This window comes from Microcaecilia unicolor, chromosome 1, assembly GCF_901765095.1.
Source record: "Microcaecilia unicolor chromosome 1, aMicUni1.1, whole genome shotgun sequence".
NCBI lineage: Eukaryota > Metazoa > Chordata > Amphibia > Gymnophiona > Siphonopidae > Microcaecilia > Microcaecilia unicolor.
Window position 1 is genome coordinate 670,445,766 of NC_044031.1, and position 18,223 is coordinate 670,463,988.

General features: G+C 45.5%; 1 protein-coding gene across 4 annotated transcripts in view; it reads left to right on the plus strand.

The window, feature by feature from the left end:
• Window positions 1-18,223, plus strand: part of LOC115457699 — an 81,223-nt gene that overhangs the window by 46,759 nt on the left and 16,241 nt on the right. For all 4 annotated transcript variants that reach the window (XM_030187282.1, XM_030187273.1, XM_030187258.1 and 1 more), the window contains exon 9: window positions 10,168-10,285. In XM_030187282.1, the coding sequence (XP_030043142.1) occupies window positions 10,168-10,285 (118 nt within the window). The remainder of the gene's footprint in view (window positions 1-10,167; window positions 10,286-18,223) is intronic.

Genomic DNA, 18,223 nt, shown 5'->3' on the forward strand with positions numbered 1-18,223 from the left:
CATTCCTTTCGCAGAGACCGCCGTCCCGGAGGTGCTCCCTCCGGTCCTCCCCCAGGGTCTCGTACCCAATGACGGGGCCTTGGTCCACGCCCCAGTGCAGATTGGAGGACGGCTGTCCTCGTTTCTGGGCGAGTGGACCACAATAACTTCAGACGCTTGGGTGCTGGAAGTCATCAGAGATGGCTACAAGCTAGAGTTCTGCCGACCTTTAAGAGACGGGTTTGTACTCTCTCCCTGCAAGTCTCCGGTCAAAGCTGTGGCAGTGCAGCAGACCTTGGACAACCTGATCCGCCTGGGTGCGGTCGTTCCGGTGCCAGAAAATCAGCTTGGCAAGGGACGTTACTCCATTTACTTTGTGGTACCAAAGAAAGGAGGTTCTGTCCGGCCTATCCTCGACCTCAAAGGGGTCAATCGGGCCTTGAAAGTGCGGCACTTTCGCATGGAGACTCTCCGCTCTGTTATAGCGGCAGTGAAGGCAGGAGAGTTCTTGGCTTCCTTGGACATCAAGGAAGCGTACCTGCATATTCCCATCTGGCCTCCTCATCAACGCTTTCTGCGTTTTGCAGTCCTGGGACGACACTTCCAGTTCAGAGCCCTCCCTTTCGGGTTGGCTACTGCTCCGCGGACCTTTTCCAAAGTAATGGTGGTCATAGCGGCCTTCCTGTGAAAGGAAGGAGTACAAGTCCATCCTTATCTGGACGACTGGTTGATCCGAGCCCCCTCTTATGCAGAGTGCGGCAAAGCTGTGGACCGGGTAGTTGCTCTTTTGAGCTCCCTGGGATGGATCATCAACTGGGAGAAGAGCCAGCTGCGCCCGACTCAGTCCCTGGAGTATCTGGGAGTTCGATTCGACACCCAAGTGGGCAGAGTGTTCCTGCCAGACAATCGGATTGTCAAACTTCAGGCTCAGGTGGACCAGTTCCCAGTAGCCTCTCCTCTTCGGGCTTGGGACTATGTGCAGCTGTTGGGCTCTATGACGGCCACGATGGAAGTAGTGCCCTGGGCCAGGGCTCATATGAGACCACTATAACACTCTCTGCTGCAGCGCTGGACTCCGATGTCGGAGGATTATGCTGTGCGCCTTCCCTTGGACCCAGCAGTGCGCAAGGCGCTGAGCTGGTGGATGCAGACAGACAAGTTGTCTGCGGGAATGCCTCTGGTGACCCCGGAGTGGATTGTCGTCACGACGGACGCCTCTTTGTCGGGCTTGGGAGCCCACTGCTTGGGAAGGACAGCGCAGGGGCTCTGGTCTCCTGCAGAGGCAAAGTGGTCTATCAACCTCCTGGAACTCAGAGCCATTCGGTTGGCGCTTTTGGAGTTCATCCCGGTACTGGCGTTGAAGCCAGTACGGGTCCTGTCGGACAATGCCACGGCTGTGGCCTATGTCAACCGCCAGGGAGGTACCAAGAGCGCCCCTCTAGCCAAGGAGGCCATGAATCTATGCCAGTGGGCGGAAGCGAACCTGGAACAGCTGTCAGCGGCCCACATTGCCGGAGTCATGAATGTCAAGGCGGACTTTCTCAGTCGCCATACCTTGGAGCCCGGAGAGTGGCAGCTATCTGCTCAGGCGTTCTTGGACATCACGAAGCGCTGGGGCCAGCCGAGCCTAGATCTGATGGCGTCATCGGCCAATTGCCAAGTGCCGCGCTTTTTCAGCAGAGGACGGGACCCTCGATCCCTGGGAGTAGATGCTCTTCTCCAACAGTGGCCGACACAAGAGCTTCTCTATGTGTTCCCGCCCTGGCCCATGCTGGGCAGGGTGCTAGACCGGGTGGCAAAGCATCCGGGCCGGATAATCCTGGTGGGTCCGGATTGGCTCAGACGTCCCTGGTATGCGGACTTGATCAGGCTCTCAGTCGACGATCCTCTGTGGCTGCCAGTGGAGCAGGGCCTGTTACATCAGGGTCCCGTGGTGATGGAGGATCCCTCCCCCTTTGGTCTTACGGCCTGGCTATTGAGCGGCAGCGTCTGAGAAAGAAGGGCTTCTCAGACAAGGTCATCGCCACTATGCTGGGAGCGAGGAAGCGCTCTACTTCTACTGCTTACGCCAGGGTTTGTCGTATCTTTGCAGCGTGGTGTGAAGCAGGCTCACTTTCTCCCTTCACTGCTCCAATTTCTTCAGTGTTGGCGTTCCTGCAAGAAGGTCTGGAGAAAGGCCTGTCGCTCAGTTCCCTTAAAGTCCAGGTAGCGGCTCTGACTTGCTTCAGGGGCCGCCTGAAGGGTGTTTCCCTGGCTTCACAGCCAGATGTGGTGCGCTTTCTCAAAGAAGTTAATCACCTGCGCCCTCCTCTGCACTCTGTGGTGCCTGCGTGGAATCTCAACCTGGTGCTAAGAGCATTGCAGAAGCCGCCTTTTGAACCCTTGTCGAGGGCATCTCTGAAAGACCTGACGTTGAAAGCAGTCTTTTTGGTGGCTATCACTTCAGCCAGAAGAGTTTCCGAGCTCCAGGCGCTCTCATGTCGAGAGCCTTTTCTGCAGTTCACTGAGGCAGGAGTGACTATTCACACAGTGCCTTCCTTCCTGCCCAAGATTGTTTCTCGCTTCCATGTGAATCAGCAGCTCTGTCTCCCTTCCTTTCGTAGGGAGGACTACCCAGAGGAATACTCTGCTCTCAAATATCTGGATGTGAGACGTGTCATCATCAGATACTTGGAAGTGACCAATGATTTCCGGAAATCGGATCATCTGTTTGTCCTGTTTGCAGGTCCTCGTAAGGGTCTGCAGGCTGCTAAGCCTACAGTGGCAAGATGAGTCAAGGAAGCCATTGCAGCGGCTTATGTGGCTGCGGGGAAGGTGCCGCCTATCCAGCTGAAGGCTCACTCCACAAGAGCTCAGGCGGCCTCGATGGCAGAGGCCGGGTCCGTGTCCTTGGAAGAGATATGCAAGGCGGCAACTTGGGCATCGGCCCATATATTCTCCAAGCATTACCGCTTGACTGTGGTTGCTCGGGCGGAGGCCCAGTTTGGAGCTTCAGTGTTGCGGTCAGGGATTTCAATGTCCCGCCCTGGGTGAGTACTGCTTCGGTACATCCCACCAGTCTATGGATTGATCAGCATGATGATATGGAAGGTAAAATTATGTATCATACCTGATAATTTTCTTTCCATTAATCATAGCTGATCAATCCATAGCCCCTCCCAGATATCTGTACTGTTTATATTCTGGTTGAATTTTAGGTTCAAGTTTAGTCTTCAGTTACTTCAGGAGGACTTCGTGTTCAAGTTTTTTCACTTGGATCCTTCAAGAGTTGAGACGAGTTTGTGTTACAGTGAGCTGCTGCATTCTGCCGGCACTCCCTCCCGCTTCGTGCGGCTGTAGGGCAGCTTTGTACCCCTCCCGCTTCGGCGGTGTTGGGGTCAGTCAGCTCCTCCCGCGGTTGCGGTTGCAGGATAAGCCAGATCCCCCCGCATCGGCGGGGTGGAGTCCCTCCCCCGCTCCGCGGGGATGAGCTGGACGGATTCCCCTCCCCCACTTGTGTGGGGATGAGCTGGGTTAATTCCCCTCCCCCGTTTCGGCGGTGGTGAGCTGGGCGGTGGTGAGCTGGGCAGAGTGTCCCTTTGTGGGTGTAATTCTCTAAGTGCTGAGTCCTGCAGATGGAGCTTTGATATCGACATACTGAGGAGTTTCCGGCAGCACATGACCACATATAGGGAGGCAAAAGTTTGCTCTCTATCTCCACCTGCTGGTAGATGGACACAACCCACCAGTCTATGGATTGATCAGCTATGATTAATGGAAAGAAAATTATCAGGTATGATACATAATTTTACCTTTCCATACCTTTCCTAATAATACCCAACATTCTATTCGCTTTCCTAGCCGCAGCAGCACACTGAGCAGAAAGTTTCAGTGTATTATCGATGACGACACCCAGATCCCTTTCTTGGTCCGTAACTCCTAACGTGGAACCTTGCATGACGTAGCTATAATTCGGGTTCTTTTTTCCCACATGCATCACCTTGCACTACATTAAACGCCATCTGCCATCTAGCCGCCCAGTCTCGTAAGGTCCTTTTGTAATTTTTCACAATCCTGTTGCGAGTTAACGACTTTGAATAACTTTGTGTCATCAGCAAATTTAACTACCTCACTAGTTACTCCCATCTCTAAATCATTTATAAACCTAGTTTCCTTTTCTGGTGTCACTTTCTTGGGTGAGGGAAGGAGACAGTAACCACTGGGTGGATTCATGAGGGGTCATGCCTTAATACTCCCAATGGTCAGCTGCTCAATCAGAGCACCTTTTGGTACCCTGGACGTGATTGAAACAGGTCTAAATAAAAATGTCTTTTTAGACTTGGATGTTTCTTGCTGTTCGATTATCGCTGTTGGACGTTCTAATTTTGGGCCCTTCCTAGTCTGACCCAAAACATGCCCTCAACATGTCCCCTTGCTTTTTGGATGCATGGCAGTGTATTCTGCTATTTCAAAATTGCAGTTTGAACATTTTGAATATGTGGTCATTTTTTGAGGTATTTTGAGATGTCCATCTGCTTTGAAAATGAGCACCCTAGGCACATATATGTTTTATAAAATGCTAACATAAAAGGATAAATTCTACCTACCTGCAGGCACAGATTACACCTGCTCTAGAGAATGACCAAAACTGGATTGAAATCCTTATTTGACACTGTTCGGGTTTTGGCCAAAAATGCCAGTATATTATCAGCTGAAACGCTGACCTGCTATGTACCCATAGAACACATTCAATTCCTGTGGGCTTTGTCGTATTTGCTGAGCACCACCACTTTGTAAAAGGAGTCCTTAGTGGTCTGTCCATGTCGGCTCCATTCTCAAAATGGCTGCCACAGCCTTGATCGGCAGTCTTGCTAGACTGCACTGGAGTCCATGGCAGCCATTTTGACGACAGAGACTGATGATTGTTCCAACTAGCCACTAGACCACCAGGGGCTCTAAGGTAGGCTTCAAGGAGGCCTGCAGGTGGGTCCGGGGAAGTGATGGCTACCTTTGGGTGGGGAGCGGAGAAGGGCGTGGAAGCTGATACAGTTTGTGGGCAGGGCTAGTTTCCACTTCAATGTCAGCCAAAACAAGCAGCAAATTTCGACTACAGATTTGGTTTTGGATGGAAAAAAAAACATTTATTTATTTATTTATGTATTTGTGACTTATATCCCACATTTTCCCACACATGCAGGCGCAATGTGGCTTACAGAGAATTAAATAAGAGTACAGACTTAACAGTTTAGGCAAGCATAAAGAAGGAAGTAAGAGGGAAGAAACTAACAAAGTGAACTAAATAGGGTAAGGAACAAGGGATGCTTTAATCAACATGGTAAATTGAGGGGTAAATCTTAGCAAAGAGGAATGTCTTTAACAACTTCTTAAAAAGGGCATGGTCCACTTGGGTTTTAAGGTGACGAGGTAACGTGTTCCAGTATTTGGGACTCCAATAACGGAAAGACGAGGCGAAGATTTTCTTATATTTAACTCCCTTACAATTCGGAAAATGGAGGTGGAGATAGGACCGAGCAGTAGGGTTGGCATTTCTAGGCGGAAGATCGATCAAGGGGAGCATGTATTCCGGAGCAGCCCCATAGATGATTTTATGTGTTAGGGAGCAGATCTTAAAAGCAATGCGCTCCTGTACCGGCAGCCAATGAAGTTGCCTACACTTGGCCCAAACTTCACCCCTCTACATGCCTACTGATAAAGTACACAAGGCCATTTATCTGCATTAATCAGCCTTTTACATATGAAAATGGTTTGTAAAATTACCCTTTGGGAGGGAGAGGGTGTCAGTATTGGAAGTGAGTGCATGGCAGGAAGAAGTTTTTCTGTCATGGATTCCTCCTGCTAGTAAATAGAATAAAACCTCTTGGTACAGGGAAAATCAGGGCCGTGCCTAGGGTCTCTGGTGCCCCCCCTGCAGACTATCAGTTGCCCCCCCCCCCCCCCCCCCCCCCCCGTGTGGCACAAGATGCAAAGGAAATAGGAGCTGAAATCCCATCTTTGTGGGATTGCTCAACAAATAGAGGGTTTACAACCACTTAGCTTTTCGTGCTTTCATGTTCACGAAATTAATAATTAAATCTTTGATATCTAACTGGGCACATACATCATTCTCAATAGCAATCATGGCAGGGCTTACAAGCCTTTCTGCGAAATACTTGATCGCAAATAATTTTTATGATTTTTAACCGTGAAAATGATTGCTCACCACGTGCCACACTGACAGGAATTGTCAGCAATATTCTTAGAAACAAATTGCTATACATTGCAAAATAAGATAGCAGATGTAAATTCTCAAAGTGGACATATTCCAAACACTAAAATGAAACTAAAATGATTTTTTTCTACCTTTGTTGTCTGGTGACTTTCTTTTTCTGATCATGCTGGCCCAGTATCTGATTCTGCTGCTATCTGTCCTCTTAACTCCGTTTCCAGGGCTTCCTTTCCATTTATTTCTTTACTTTCCTCCTTTCTTCTTCATTTCTTGCTCTATATCCATAAATAAAAGCTGGGTCCTCTGCAGACTTGACTGTCCAGTGGATCCAGCTTCTGCCTATTTTCTCCATCCATGTGCAGTTTTTCTCCTCTCTTCCTTTTCCCTCATCTCATCTCCTTCCTCTCCCTTCCCTCCCTATGCCCAGCATTTCTTCTCTCTCCCTTCTCCTCCATACATGTGCATCTCCTTCCTCTGTCTTCCTTTCCCTCCCCTCCATCCATGTCCAACAATTCCCCTCTCTCCCCTCCATGTTCAGCAATTTCTCCTCTCTCCCAGGGCCTGCCCTGCCCTCCCATCCATGTCCATCCTTGTCCCTCTCTGGCCTTCCCTCCTCCATCCATATCCAGCAATTCTCCTCTCCCCTCCATTTCCAGCAATTTCTCCTTTCCCTGGGCCCTGCCCTCCCATCCATGTCCCTCTCTGCCCTTCCCTTACCTCAGCTCCGTGGCGTCCTGGGGGCTTTAAATCTTTACCTCTGACGGTAGCAGCAGCTGAGTATCGTCAGTGAAAGCACTGCGACGTCTCAGCCTTCCCTTCGCACTCGCTCGTTCGTTCCCTCAGTGTCCCGCCTTCTTCTGACATCATTTCCTTGCGAGGGTGGGACACTGAGGGAACGAACGAGCGCGAAGGGAAGGCTGGAGACGTCGGCAGCGCTTTCACTGACGCTGCTCAGCTGCTGCGACCATCGGAGGTAAAAGATCTAAAGCCCCCAGGGCAGCAAGGAGCTGAGGTAAGCAGCGAGGGTAAGCACCGCGGCGGTGCCCCCCTGCGGTGCTTACCCCGCTTACCGTGTTGGCACGGCCCTGGGGAAAATCATCCATTATCACAATCCCCATCCTTTTCCTTTGCATATTCTTCAAACTTGTCTAATTCTTTTGGAGCTTTTAGATTGTCAGACTGAATGGGACCGTACAGGTCTTTTATCTGCCATCATCTACTATGGTACTATGACTTCTAAATATAAATAGTGACTGCCACTAGATGGCAGTGCAGTCCAGAGGTTAGGAAGGAACGAGCCTCACATAGGACAGCTAGAGATCTGCAGTGTGCTTCTTTGCATAGCAGGGGATTTTAATGTAGTAATGTTGCATTTGTAAAAACATACAAGAAGTGGTTTTATAAATGTGTGGTGTTAATCATTCATATAGGATGGAGGAAAATACCTCTGTAACCCTGGTCAAAGAAACCTCTGGTTGTATGACACTCGGGGTGGAGTTCTTCATCGGCTGAAAAAACCTCCAAATCGTTTTCACCTTTAATTTAGTTTTAAAGTCATGTACTTGTTATAGCATAAAGCACTTATCTTTTGCGTCCCGACGGGGTCCCGTTTTGCCGTTAAGGCTTTATCAAGGAACCAGACCACTTGTCTTGCTTAGCTTGTGCTGATATCTGTAAATTAGAACCACAATGATAAGCCAACCTCCATTCTGGACTGCTGCTGAAAATGCATATGTTACGTTATAACATTATCAGGATACACTGTAGCATTTCCCAGAATTGAAAATTAAACACACTTACTGAAAAAAAAAAAAAAGTCGTACGTTTTTACTATTTTTGGCAGTGCATTCCATAGTTGTGCACTTAAATAGGAAAGGCTGGATGCATACGTTAATTTGTATTTGAGTCCTTTGCTGCTTGGGTAGTGAAGATTTAGGTATGTTTATGCTGATCTTGTTGCGTTTCTGGTTGGCAGGTCTATGAGGTCTGTCATGTATCCCGGGGCTGTGCCGTAGATAATTTTATGAACCAGGGTGCAGATTTTAAAAGCGATACGTTCTTTGGGAGCCAGTGCAGTTTTTCTTGGAGGGGTTTGGCGCTTTCAAAACGTGATTTTCCAAATATAAACCCGACTGCTGTGTTTTGAGCGGTCTTAAGTTTCTTTATAATTTGTTCTTTACAGCCCGAATAGATTCCGTTGCAGTAGTCTACATGGCTCAGTACCATTGATTGTATCAAGTTGCGGAATATGCTTTATGCTATAATAAGTACATGACTTTAAAACTAAATTAAAGGTGAAAACGATTTGGAGGTTTTTTTCAGCCGATGAACTCCACCCCGAGTGTCATACAACCAGAGGTTTCTTTGACCAGGGTTACAGAGGCTTTTTCCTCCATCCTATATGAATGATTAACATCACACATTTATAAACCACTTCTTGTATGTTAAGTAACACTTTTGTAAAATTTGTGGTTGAGTCCTCAGTTCAGTGAAAGGGCATTTGTAAAAACACCAGCTAGACTATTTATTTTCCTCCTCATGTTTTCTTTATTTTAATCTCCCATTCCAGATGGCGTGCCTGAGTAACTCAATTAATGTTTCTGGGCCTTGGGAAAGAGGAATATCTCATCCAAGATCCCTGAGCTCGCCCTTTAGCCAGCAGGAACTCTTTGCAGTAGTGTCTGTGTCTTTCTCCATCCCTTACTAAGCTGGAGAGTTTCGTCTCCACACAGTCTGCTGTGCCCATTTCTCTGCTTTATTTCTTTTGTTCTAATCCTTCACTTTCCTTTAATTCCTCTTAACGTAACGCTTCTTTATATTTTTTCTATTATAAGACAAAACAGAATGTGTGATCACAAAAACCTTGTTCATGAAACTCTCCCAGAGTGTGCTCTGAAGTTATTCATGCTTTATTTCTTAATGCAGAACTCACCCTGTCTGTGTGGATGCTCCTTTTAACAGTGCTTCCTGTCCCCCCCCCCCCCCCCCCCCCCCCCACACACACACACACATATATATGATTGGAGAGAGCAAAAGCTGCAGTTTTTCTGATGAATAGTGAAGGGGATACAGAGTGGCACATGGTCTACAAGTGAACAGAACATTATGTTTGGCAGTTTTTACATCAGCCATTGTAACAACGGCCATTGCACAACTGTGCTGAACCTTCTCTGTTACGTGGGCAGCAGTGAATCAGAGGACTCTATCTTAGGGGAAGACAGACGTGGGTGCAGGCCTTTGACTCTCATTTTGGGTGGAGACGGGTGCGGCTGTGGACCTTTGACCCTCGTGGGAGGAGAAGGAGGTGGGCACAAGCCTTTGAGTCACATTCTGGGCAGGGCTGCTATTAGAAGGGTGCAAACAGGGCGACTGCCTTGGGCCCCATGCCTGCCCTGATAGAGCCCACTGGTGGGCTTTGGGTAAGGCTGCCAACTGGATCCAGATGTGCAGGACAGGGTTGATCCAGTCCTGGGTTGATCCAACCCTGCAAATCTAGATCTAGTTGGCAGCAATAGCTTTGGAGGTCCTTCTTAAATTTCTCCTCTAGGCAGCAGCATGATTAACACCAGCCCTGATTCCAGGAGAAGACAGAGGAGCAGGTGTGGGCCTGTCACTCTCATTCTGGGAGAAGACGGGGGAACGGGCACAAGTTCTGGGGTACTTGGAGCCCAAGAGCAGAGACAGAGTTAGCACAGAGTGGGAGGAATCCCCTCCTCAAATCCTAGAAGTAGAGGATACACATGAGTAAAATTTTACAATAATTCAGTTCCAGGAGTTTTGACAGGTTTCCTCTTGTATGTTTTGTCTCTAATAGTAGTTGGAAGGTGAATGAATGGGAGTAGGTGGGGGTCCTGGACTCTGGATATCCAGGTGCAAGAGCCCTTTGAATTGGGATATAACACTCTTGGCCAGCCCTGTACAAATTAAATAACTATTAACCTTTTGCTGATTGACCTACCTTGGAGTGCTTCTTAATATTTTAGGAGGTAAAGCCCTGGTAAAGCCAAAGAAGTCGGTGAGAGACCCTGCTATTCAGCTGGGGAAGCCCCTGCCTGAACATGGTACCTGCAAACATTATAAGAAGAGCTGTCGCTGGCTCAGGTAAGACACTGAATGTTACAGCTGATCCTATTCAGCACAGTAGTGATCAAATCTAGCAGGTGAAAATGAGTCTGTACATGGAAAGATGGTGTTAATTAACAGCCATGCAGAGTTGAGTCCCAGCACCCTGTTTGCGATGCAGACCAGTCCATTTTACAAGTAGCCAGCAGATCCTAAACATTACGTCAGTTTGTTTATAGACCATTTCCAGAGACATGTAATATTCTTCCCTAGTCTATCTGGCTAATAATATTTTCTTTATTTTTATTTTAAGATGTCTTTATTAAGCAGCATGTCAGAGTATAAGAAAGATGCCAATAAGTGACAAAAACATCAATACAATAATCCAGTCCATAAGCAGATGTCCCAGCACAGAGCCCTGGGGAACCCCACTAACTACCCTTCTCCATTGAGAATACTGACCATTTAACCCTACTCTCTGTTTTCTATCTTTTAACCAGTTTTTAATCCACAATAGAACACTACCTCCTATCCCATGACTCTCCAACTTCCTCTGAAGTCTTTCTTGAGGTACTTTGTCAAACGCCTTCTGAAAATCCAGCTACACAATATTAACCGGCTCACCTGTATCCACATGTTTGTTCACCCCTTCAAAGAAATGTAGTAGATTAGTGAGGCAAGATTTCCCTTCACTAAATCCATGTTGACTTTGTCTCATTAATCCATGCTTTTGAATATGCTCTGTAATTTTGTTCTTAATAATAGTCTCTACCATTTTGCCCGGCACCAACGTCAGACTCACCAGTCTATAATTTCCCAGATCTCCTCTGGAACCTTTTTTAAAAATCGGCGTTACATTGGCCACCCTCCCATCTTCCGGTACCACGCTCGATTTTAAGGATACATTACATATTACTAACAATAGCTCCGCAAGCTCATTTTTCAGTTCTATCAGTACTCTGGGATGAATACCAAAGTCTACTCTACCACAAATGAACTCTAACGCAATACCACTCTATCTCTAACTCCAAATATGATCTCTTTATACTCGACTGTTTAATCTACTCACGCCAATCATGATCTCTAATATAATACCACTTGTATCCTTCACTCCGGAAATCGCGATCGCCATGACAGAACAATGTAAGCCACATTGAGCCTGCAAATAGTTGGGAAAATGTGGGATACAAATGCAATAAATAAATAAATAAATATCTGAACTGTGAGTGAATGACCTGGACCAACAAATATCACAAGAACCTTATAAACATTAACTTTGGCTAGTGTCATTTTATAGACTTTATTCCAGGCACTTGTCCGAACTTTTTAGAACCCTGCCGTGTTAGTCACCTTGGCCATATCCCCGGGCTACAGCTTAATTATGCTGTACATTTTGAAAATAATTTCTGCAATTTATTTCCAGTCTCCTGGTTGTTAATTTCATGCAGTATGCTTGTATTTTACTGTTTGAAGTTTAAACAACCTTTATATGTTTAACTGTTACATAGTAAATGGTGGCAGATAAATACCTGTATGGTCTATCCAACCTACCCAAGACAGAAGACAGATTTCTACCTGCTAATCTATGCAGGCAATATCCATGCTTTGTTTAAAATGTGAAAATCATTTGCTTTGATTTCATCCTTTCTATATAGGGATCCTCTGTGTTTATCCCATGCATTTTTGAATTCCAGTTACTGATTTTGTTCCCACCACCTCCACCAGGAGGGCATTGCAGGCATCCACTACCCTCTCTGTGAAAAGGATTTCCTGATGTTAAGTTTTACCTCCTTGCAATTTGAATTGATGTCCTTTAGTTCTACCACTTCCCTGTCTCTGGAAAAGATTTGTTAGCATATTAATACTTTTCAAGTATTTAAACATCTGTATCATAGTTCCCTTCTCCCGCTTTTCCTCTAGGGAAAGCCAGTCTTCAGGACACACCAAGCCAGTCAGATTTTCAGGATATCCACAATGAATATGCATGAGATAGATTTGTGTTCACTACCTCCATTGTATGCCAATCAGTGTCGGTTATTCTAATTAGAATAACAAGAGTGGAGGTTTCATTGTTTTAATTATATTTAATTACTTTCTGAGAAACAAGCACTAAGTAAATCACACAATATACCATATAATCTTAAGGCTGTTTATATTAGTCTAATATCCCTAGTACCTTAAGAAGTTTTAATTATGTTTAACTCTGTTTTATTGAACCAACACTTTCAGGCAAACAAAGTCAGTAATTTTAACAGTGAGGGCTACAAAAGTAGACACCCTCCCAGCTCCTTATGTCCCCTCCTGTCTTCTATACCCACCCCTACTCCCATGTCTGTCAACTGTAATCAAGCCAGAGCTTATTGACTCATTGGCATTGAAAAAGGACTTAGGCTGCCCACCGGCTAACCCAACAATGGCAACCTATGTTAAAGGTGTTATCTAACCAAAGACCCCTCCCTTCAACTCCAACTTTCCCTATAATCCAAAACAAAAAATTTACCTCAGAGGGTTTGAACTCTTATAACCTTCCGAGAATACACGTCCAGGGAATGAATGAAAGAAAGGTTCAACAATTAGCCATGTTATTAAGGATAGAATTTGACAGTGATACAATGTTGATGAAGCATACTCTGCTCAAGCAAGGCCCCATGAGGAAAATTAAGTCCATGAGTATACAAAGTACAATGATCTTTCAAAATAGAAGGCACCAAGTAAATTAAGAATGCAAACTAGAGACTCACCTAATCTCTCTACCCACCCTCTACTGCCCAGCAGCCCAAAACACCCATAAAACAAAAACAAGACAAAAGAGAGAGAAAAAAATCACTTCCTATCAGGGAATCCCCTAGACTCGAAGCCCCAGCAGCGAGGTCTTCTCAAAGAGTATTAAGAACTAAAATTCTAGCCTTGGGGGGAAGTGAAGAAATATAAGACTCCCAAATGGCCAAACATTTCTGCTTACGTTTAGGAGCACTGCCCACTCCTTGTTTTTCCAGAAACATGTGTTGGTGTATAGAATTCCTCCAGCCTCAATAAGATAGAGAATCGGAAATCGTCCACACTCTTAAGAATCAACTTCTTACCCAAAAGAGCTGCCTTATGAAGGAACAGACAAGGGTCGCTCCATACATGGGGGGAAACCTCATATTGATCTAACAAAAAAATGGCAGCGGAGAAAGGAATAGACATGCCTAATAAATCCTCAAGATAATGGATCACCTGTGCCCAGAATCTGTAGGCAATAGAGCAACCCCAAAAAGGATGAAAGAAGGAATCAGAGCAAGTAGAACATTTCAGGCAAAGGGGAGTTGCTTGCCCCCAACCCCAAATTGAGTCTGGGATATAAAGGCACGATGTAGAAGTTTAAATTGACATTCTCTTAAATCTGCCATTATTGACAGCTGGGGAATATGAGAAATTAATTTACCCATGTTGAGAGAAGCAGGTGATCTATTTAAATGTTCCTCCCACCTTGCTGACACCACCAAAAAATTTAGAGGGATAAAATTGAAGGAGAGCTTTATAAAGGGCAAAGACCGAAAATCGATCTCTCTCCCTCTACAAAACGTAGGCTTAGCCTATCCCTATGGTCTGCTGTTAAAACTATGAAATCTAATGAAGCCACATAAAAGCATAATCGAAAGGGGCGCCCAAGTTTTCCTGAGGACGTCCTCGCAGGATGTCCCGGTGAAGGGGCGGGGAAACCCGTATTATCGAAACAAGATGGGCGTCCATCTTTTGTTCGATAATACGGTCGAGGATGCCCAAATCTTGACATTTAGGTCGTCCCTAGAGATGGTCGTCCTTAGACTTGGTCGTTTCTGATTTTCGGCAATAATGGAACCAAGGGCGCCCATCTCAGAAACGGCCAAATGCAAGTCCTTTGGTCATGGGAGGAACCAGCATTCATAGTGAACTGGTCCCCCTCACATGCCAGGGCACCCTAGGAGTCACTGCAGTGGACTTCAGAAAAAGCTGCCAGGTACATAACTCCCTTACCTTGTGTGCTGAGCCCCCCCCAAAACCCACTACCCCCAACTGTACACCACTACCATAGCCTTTACGGGTGAAGGGGGTACCTAGATGTGGGTATAGTGGGTTTGTGGTGGGTTTTGGAGGGCTCACATTTACCACCACAAGTGTAACAAGTAGGGGGGGGGGTGGGCCTGGGTCCGTCTGCCTGAAGTGCACTGCACCCACTAAAACTGCTCCAGGGACCTGCATACTGCTGCGATGTATCTGAGTATCACATTTGAGGCTGTCATAGAGGCTGGCACAAAATACTTTTAAAGTTCTTTTTTGAGGGTGGGAGGGGGTTAGTGACCACTGGGAGAGTAAGGGGAGGTCATCCCCGATTCTCTCCGGTGGTCATCTGGTCGGTTCGGGCACCTTTTTGTGCCTTGGTCGTAAGAAAAACTGGACCAGGTAAAGTCGTCTAAAGGCTCGTCAGGAACGCCCTTGGTCGAGGACGCCCATGTGCTAGGCACACCCAAGTCCTGCCTTCACTACGCCTCCGACACATTCCCGAGAACTTTGGTCGTCCCCGCAACGGAAAGCAGTTGAGGACGCGCAAAATCGACTTTCGATTATGCCAATTTGGGTGACCCTGTGAGAAGGACGCCCATCTTCCAATTTGTGTTGAAAGATGGGTGTCCTTCTCTTTCGAAAATAAGCCTAATAGTGGCGTAATTGAAGATAAGCAAACCTATCCGCCAAAGAAGTCAAAAAGCCTTCCCCCAGGGTACCCAGAGGCAACAGAGAGCCATCAGTGTGAAGTACATGTTCCAAATGAGTACTCCCCAGATTTGCCCATTTGTAAAAGGCTAAATTGGTGAGTCCTGGAGAGAAGTGGATGTTCCCCTGAAGTGGAAGCAATCTAGAGGGGTAAGGAAGCAGACCCCACAATTTAGAAAGATAATATTCTTAATGGTTGTAGCAAACTGCTCCTGCGAATTGATTTCGAGAGGTCTGTAAAAGGAGAAAACTGAAATGCCAGGTATGAAAAAATTCATTTTCCAGACTTTGGGGAGTATTATCATTGTGGTTCAATAGCCAATCTCCTAAATGACGGGTGAGGCATGCTTTATTATATTTATAAAGATCGGGTGAACTCATCTCCCCCATTCTCCAGGATCCCATAAGACTGTGGATTGGAAGTCTGGGTTTTCTCCCTCCCAAACAGAAACGGGACAAACTATGGTGAAGCACCAGGAGGTCTTTCTTTAAAATCTTAAATGGAAGCAGCTGAAAACAGTACAACCATTTTGGGAACTCCACCATTTTAAACAAGTGAATCATATCATGCACACCCAAAGGTAGGGATTTCCAGCTCGCCAGGGTGGCGGAAGATAACTCTAATGGCCGAGTTATATTTAAAGAGTACAATTCTGAAGGCTGCTTAGAGAGACAGATCCCCAAATAATGAAGACAGCTAATTCGCCCAACGCAAAGGAAATGTACCCAACCCTGTTGAACCTGTGGAGAAGAAGCGAGAGCCAAGGATTTCTGGAAGATAAGACGAAAACCTGAAAAGTCCCCAAATTCCTGGATTCATTCCAACAGCACAGTCAAAGAGGATTGCGGGTCAGTAAGAATAACCAATAAATTATCTGTGAAAGTAGAAACTTTAAAAGTTAAAGTGAGAAAAAGTACCCCATGAATAATTTCCCGAATAAGGGAGTCTAATGCCAACACAAATAACAAGGGGAAAAGCAGGCAACCTTGCCACCACATACCTTTAATTAACACAATAATACTAAGATGCCGACAGCAGTACAGCAGAGAGAGGGATGCTATCCAGTCTTTTGCACTGAATGTCACATATATGATTATTTCCCAGTTGGGAAGAGGTTGTATACGTGTGTTCGATGCAAAGAGCTCCTAGCTCTCAGAGAATGAGTCCGTTCTCTTGAGGCTAGGATAGCAGGCTTGGAGGAGCTGAGAGAGACATAAAGGTACATAGAAGAGGCCTACAGGGACGTTGTAGAGAATTCCCACCTCCAGTCTGGTAGCCCATGTTCTGCCTTGGAAGAGGGAGGTTTCCTAAAAGCACCAGTGGAGCTGGAGATAAGTACCATATTGCCCTAGTTTATAAGTACCGCTAGTTATTTTGCACAGTTATCTGTTAAAATTCACATTTTGTGCACAGCATTTGGTTTTGGAAGGTGGAGATTTTTTGGTCAATGATTACATCTAACACCTTAAGTTGCAAAGAGTGTTCCTCTAATCAAGGACAGTTGACTGGGTGTTTTATGAGACCTTTTTCTCCATGCCATCCTTATGCTATAAATTTTCTTTTGCTAAGTTTTTGGCACAATAAGTTTGGTGAAGCTTCCAGATTGGTGACTGGTCTTCAACTATTTGATATTTATTCACAGAACCATAGAAAATGATGACAGATAAGGACCATATGGTCTATCCAGTCTTCCCTTGCATATTGCTTTTCCTTAGAGATTCTCTGTGCCTATCCCAGTCTTTCTAAATTCAGATACAGTCCTTGTCTCTACCAACTACACTGGGAGACTGTTCCACGCATCCACCATCCTTTCTGTAAAGAGGTATTTCTTTAAATCGCACCTGAGTATATCCTCTTTTACCTTCATCCTATGCTCCCTCGTTCCAAACTTCCTTGCACTTGAAAGAGACTTGTTTCCTGTGCATCTGTTTCTTCCAAAGTATACATATTGATATCTTTAAGTCTATCCCTATGTATTTTATAGCAAAGACCCCTGACCATTTTTGTAACCACTGACTCCATCCTATTCATTTTCTTTCTGAAGGTGTAGTCTCCAAAATTGTACACACTATTCTAAATGGAGTCTTGCCAGAGACTTATACAGAGGCATTATCATCTTCTTTTTCCTATTGCATTCCTTTCCCTATGCACCCAAGCTTTGTATTCCAGAAACCTCGCTATCCTCTGTCTTAGTAGTGTTTCCATTAATTTACTCAACACAGAGGTCAAACTAACTGGCCTGTAGTTCCCAACTTCCTCCTTACTTCCACTTTTTGTGGAGAGGGACCACATCCACCCTTCTCCAGTCCTCAAGGACCACTCCCGACTCTAGAGAAGCATTAAAAGTGTCAGATAGCTATTTGACCGAGCCACTAGAACTTCCCTAAGTTCATTCATTACCCTCGGATGTATCCTATCCAGCCCCATCATTTTGCCCACCTTTAGTTTAACTAGCTCCTCATGAGCACAGTCTTCTGAAAATCATTCAAGGTCTACCTCCCTTCCATTCCTATTTGTGTTTGTCTTCTGCAGTCCTATTCCTGGCCCTTCATCGTGAATACAAAACAGAAATATTTGTTAACCAATTCCATTTTATCAGTTTCTACATATTCCTCCCCTTCACCCTTGAGCCTCACAATTTCACTTTTGCACTAACATATCTAAACAATGTCTTGTCCCCCTATTTTACCATATTGGCTATTTGTCTTCCATTTGCTTTTTTTTGTTTTCCTAACCACTTTACCAGCTTCTCTTAGCTTTTCCAGATATTGTTGCTTATCTTCCTCTTTCTACAGTCTCTTGTAGTTTATGAAGGCTAACCTTTTTCCTTACCTTTCCATTGACTACGTTTGAGGACCAAAACGGTCTCTTATGCCTCTTACTTGTATTTACTTTCTTAACAAAAAGATTTGTTTCCCTTAAAGTGCTCCTTTCAGTTTTGTCCACTGCTTTTCTACTTCCCTCAGATGTTCAAATCCTGCTAGAAACTCCTTGAGATATTCCCTCATCTTGAAAATTAGATTTTGTTGAGATGTGAATGAACCATCTCCTGCTTCTAAGTTAAGACTTTATTCCTGCCAAAATTCTTTTGAGATGACAGAGCTCAGCACTATATTATCTTCCAAACTGAGTAGTTTAGACAGACTTGATGTCACGGAAACTGTTGATTATTGGAATTCTGTTTTGCTAGAATCCTTAGATACTGTTGCTCCTCTGAAGCTTTGTCAGACTAGTCGTTCCCA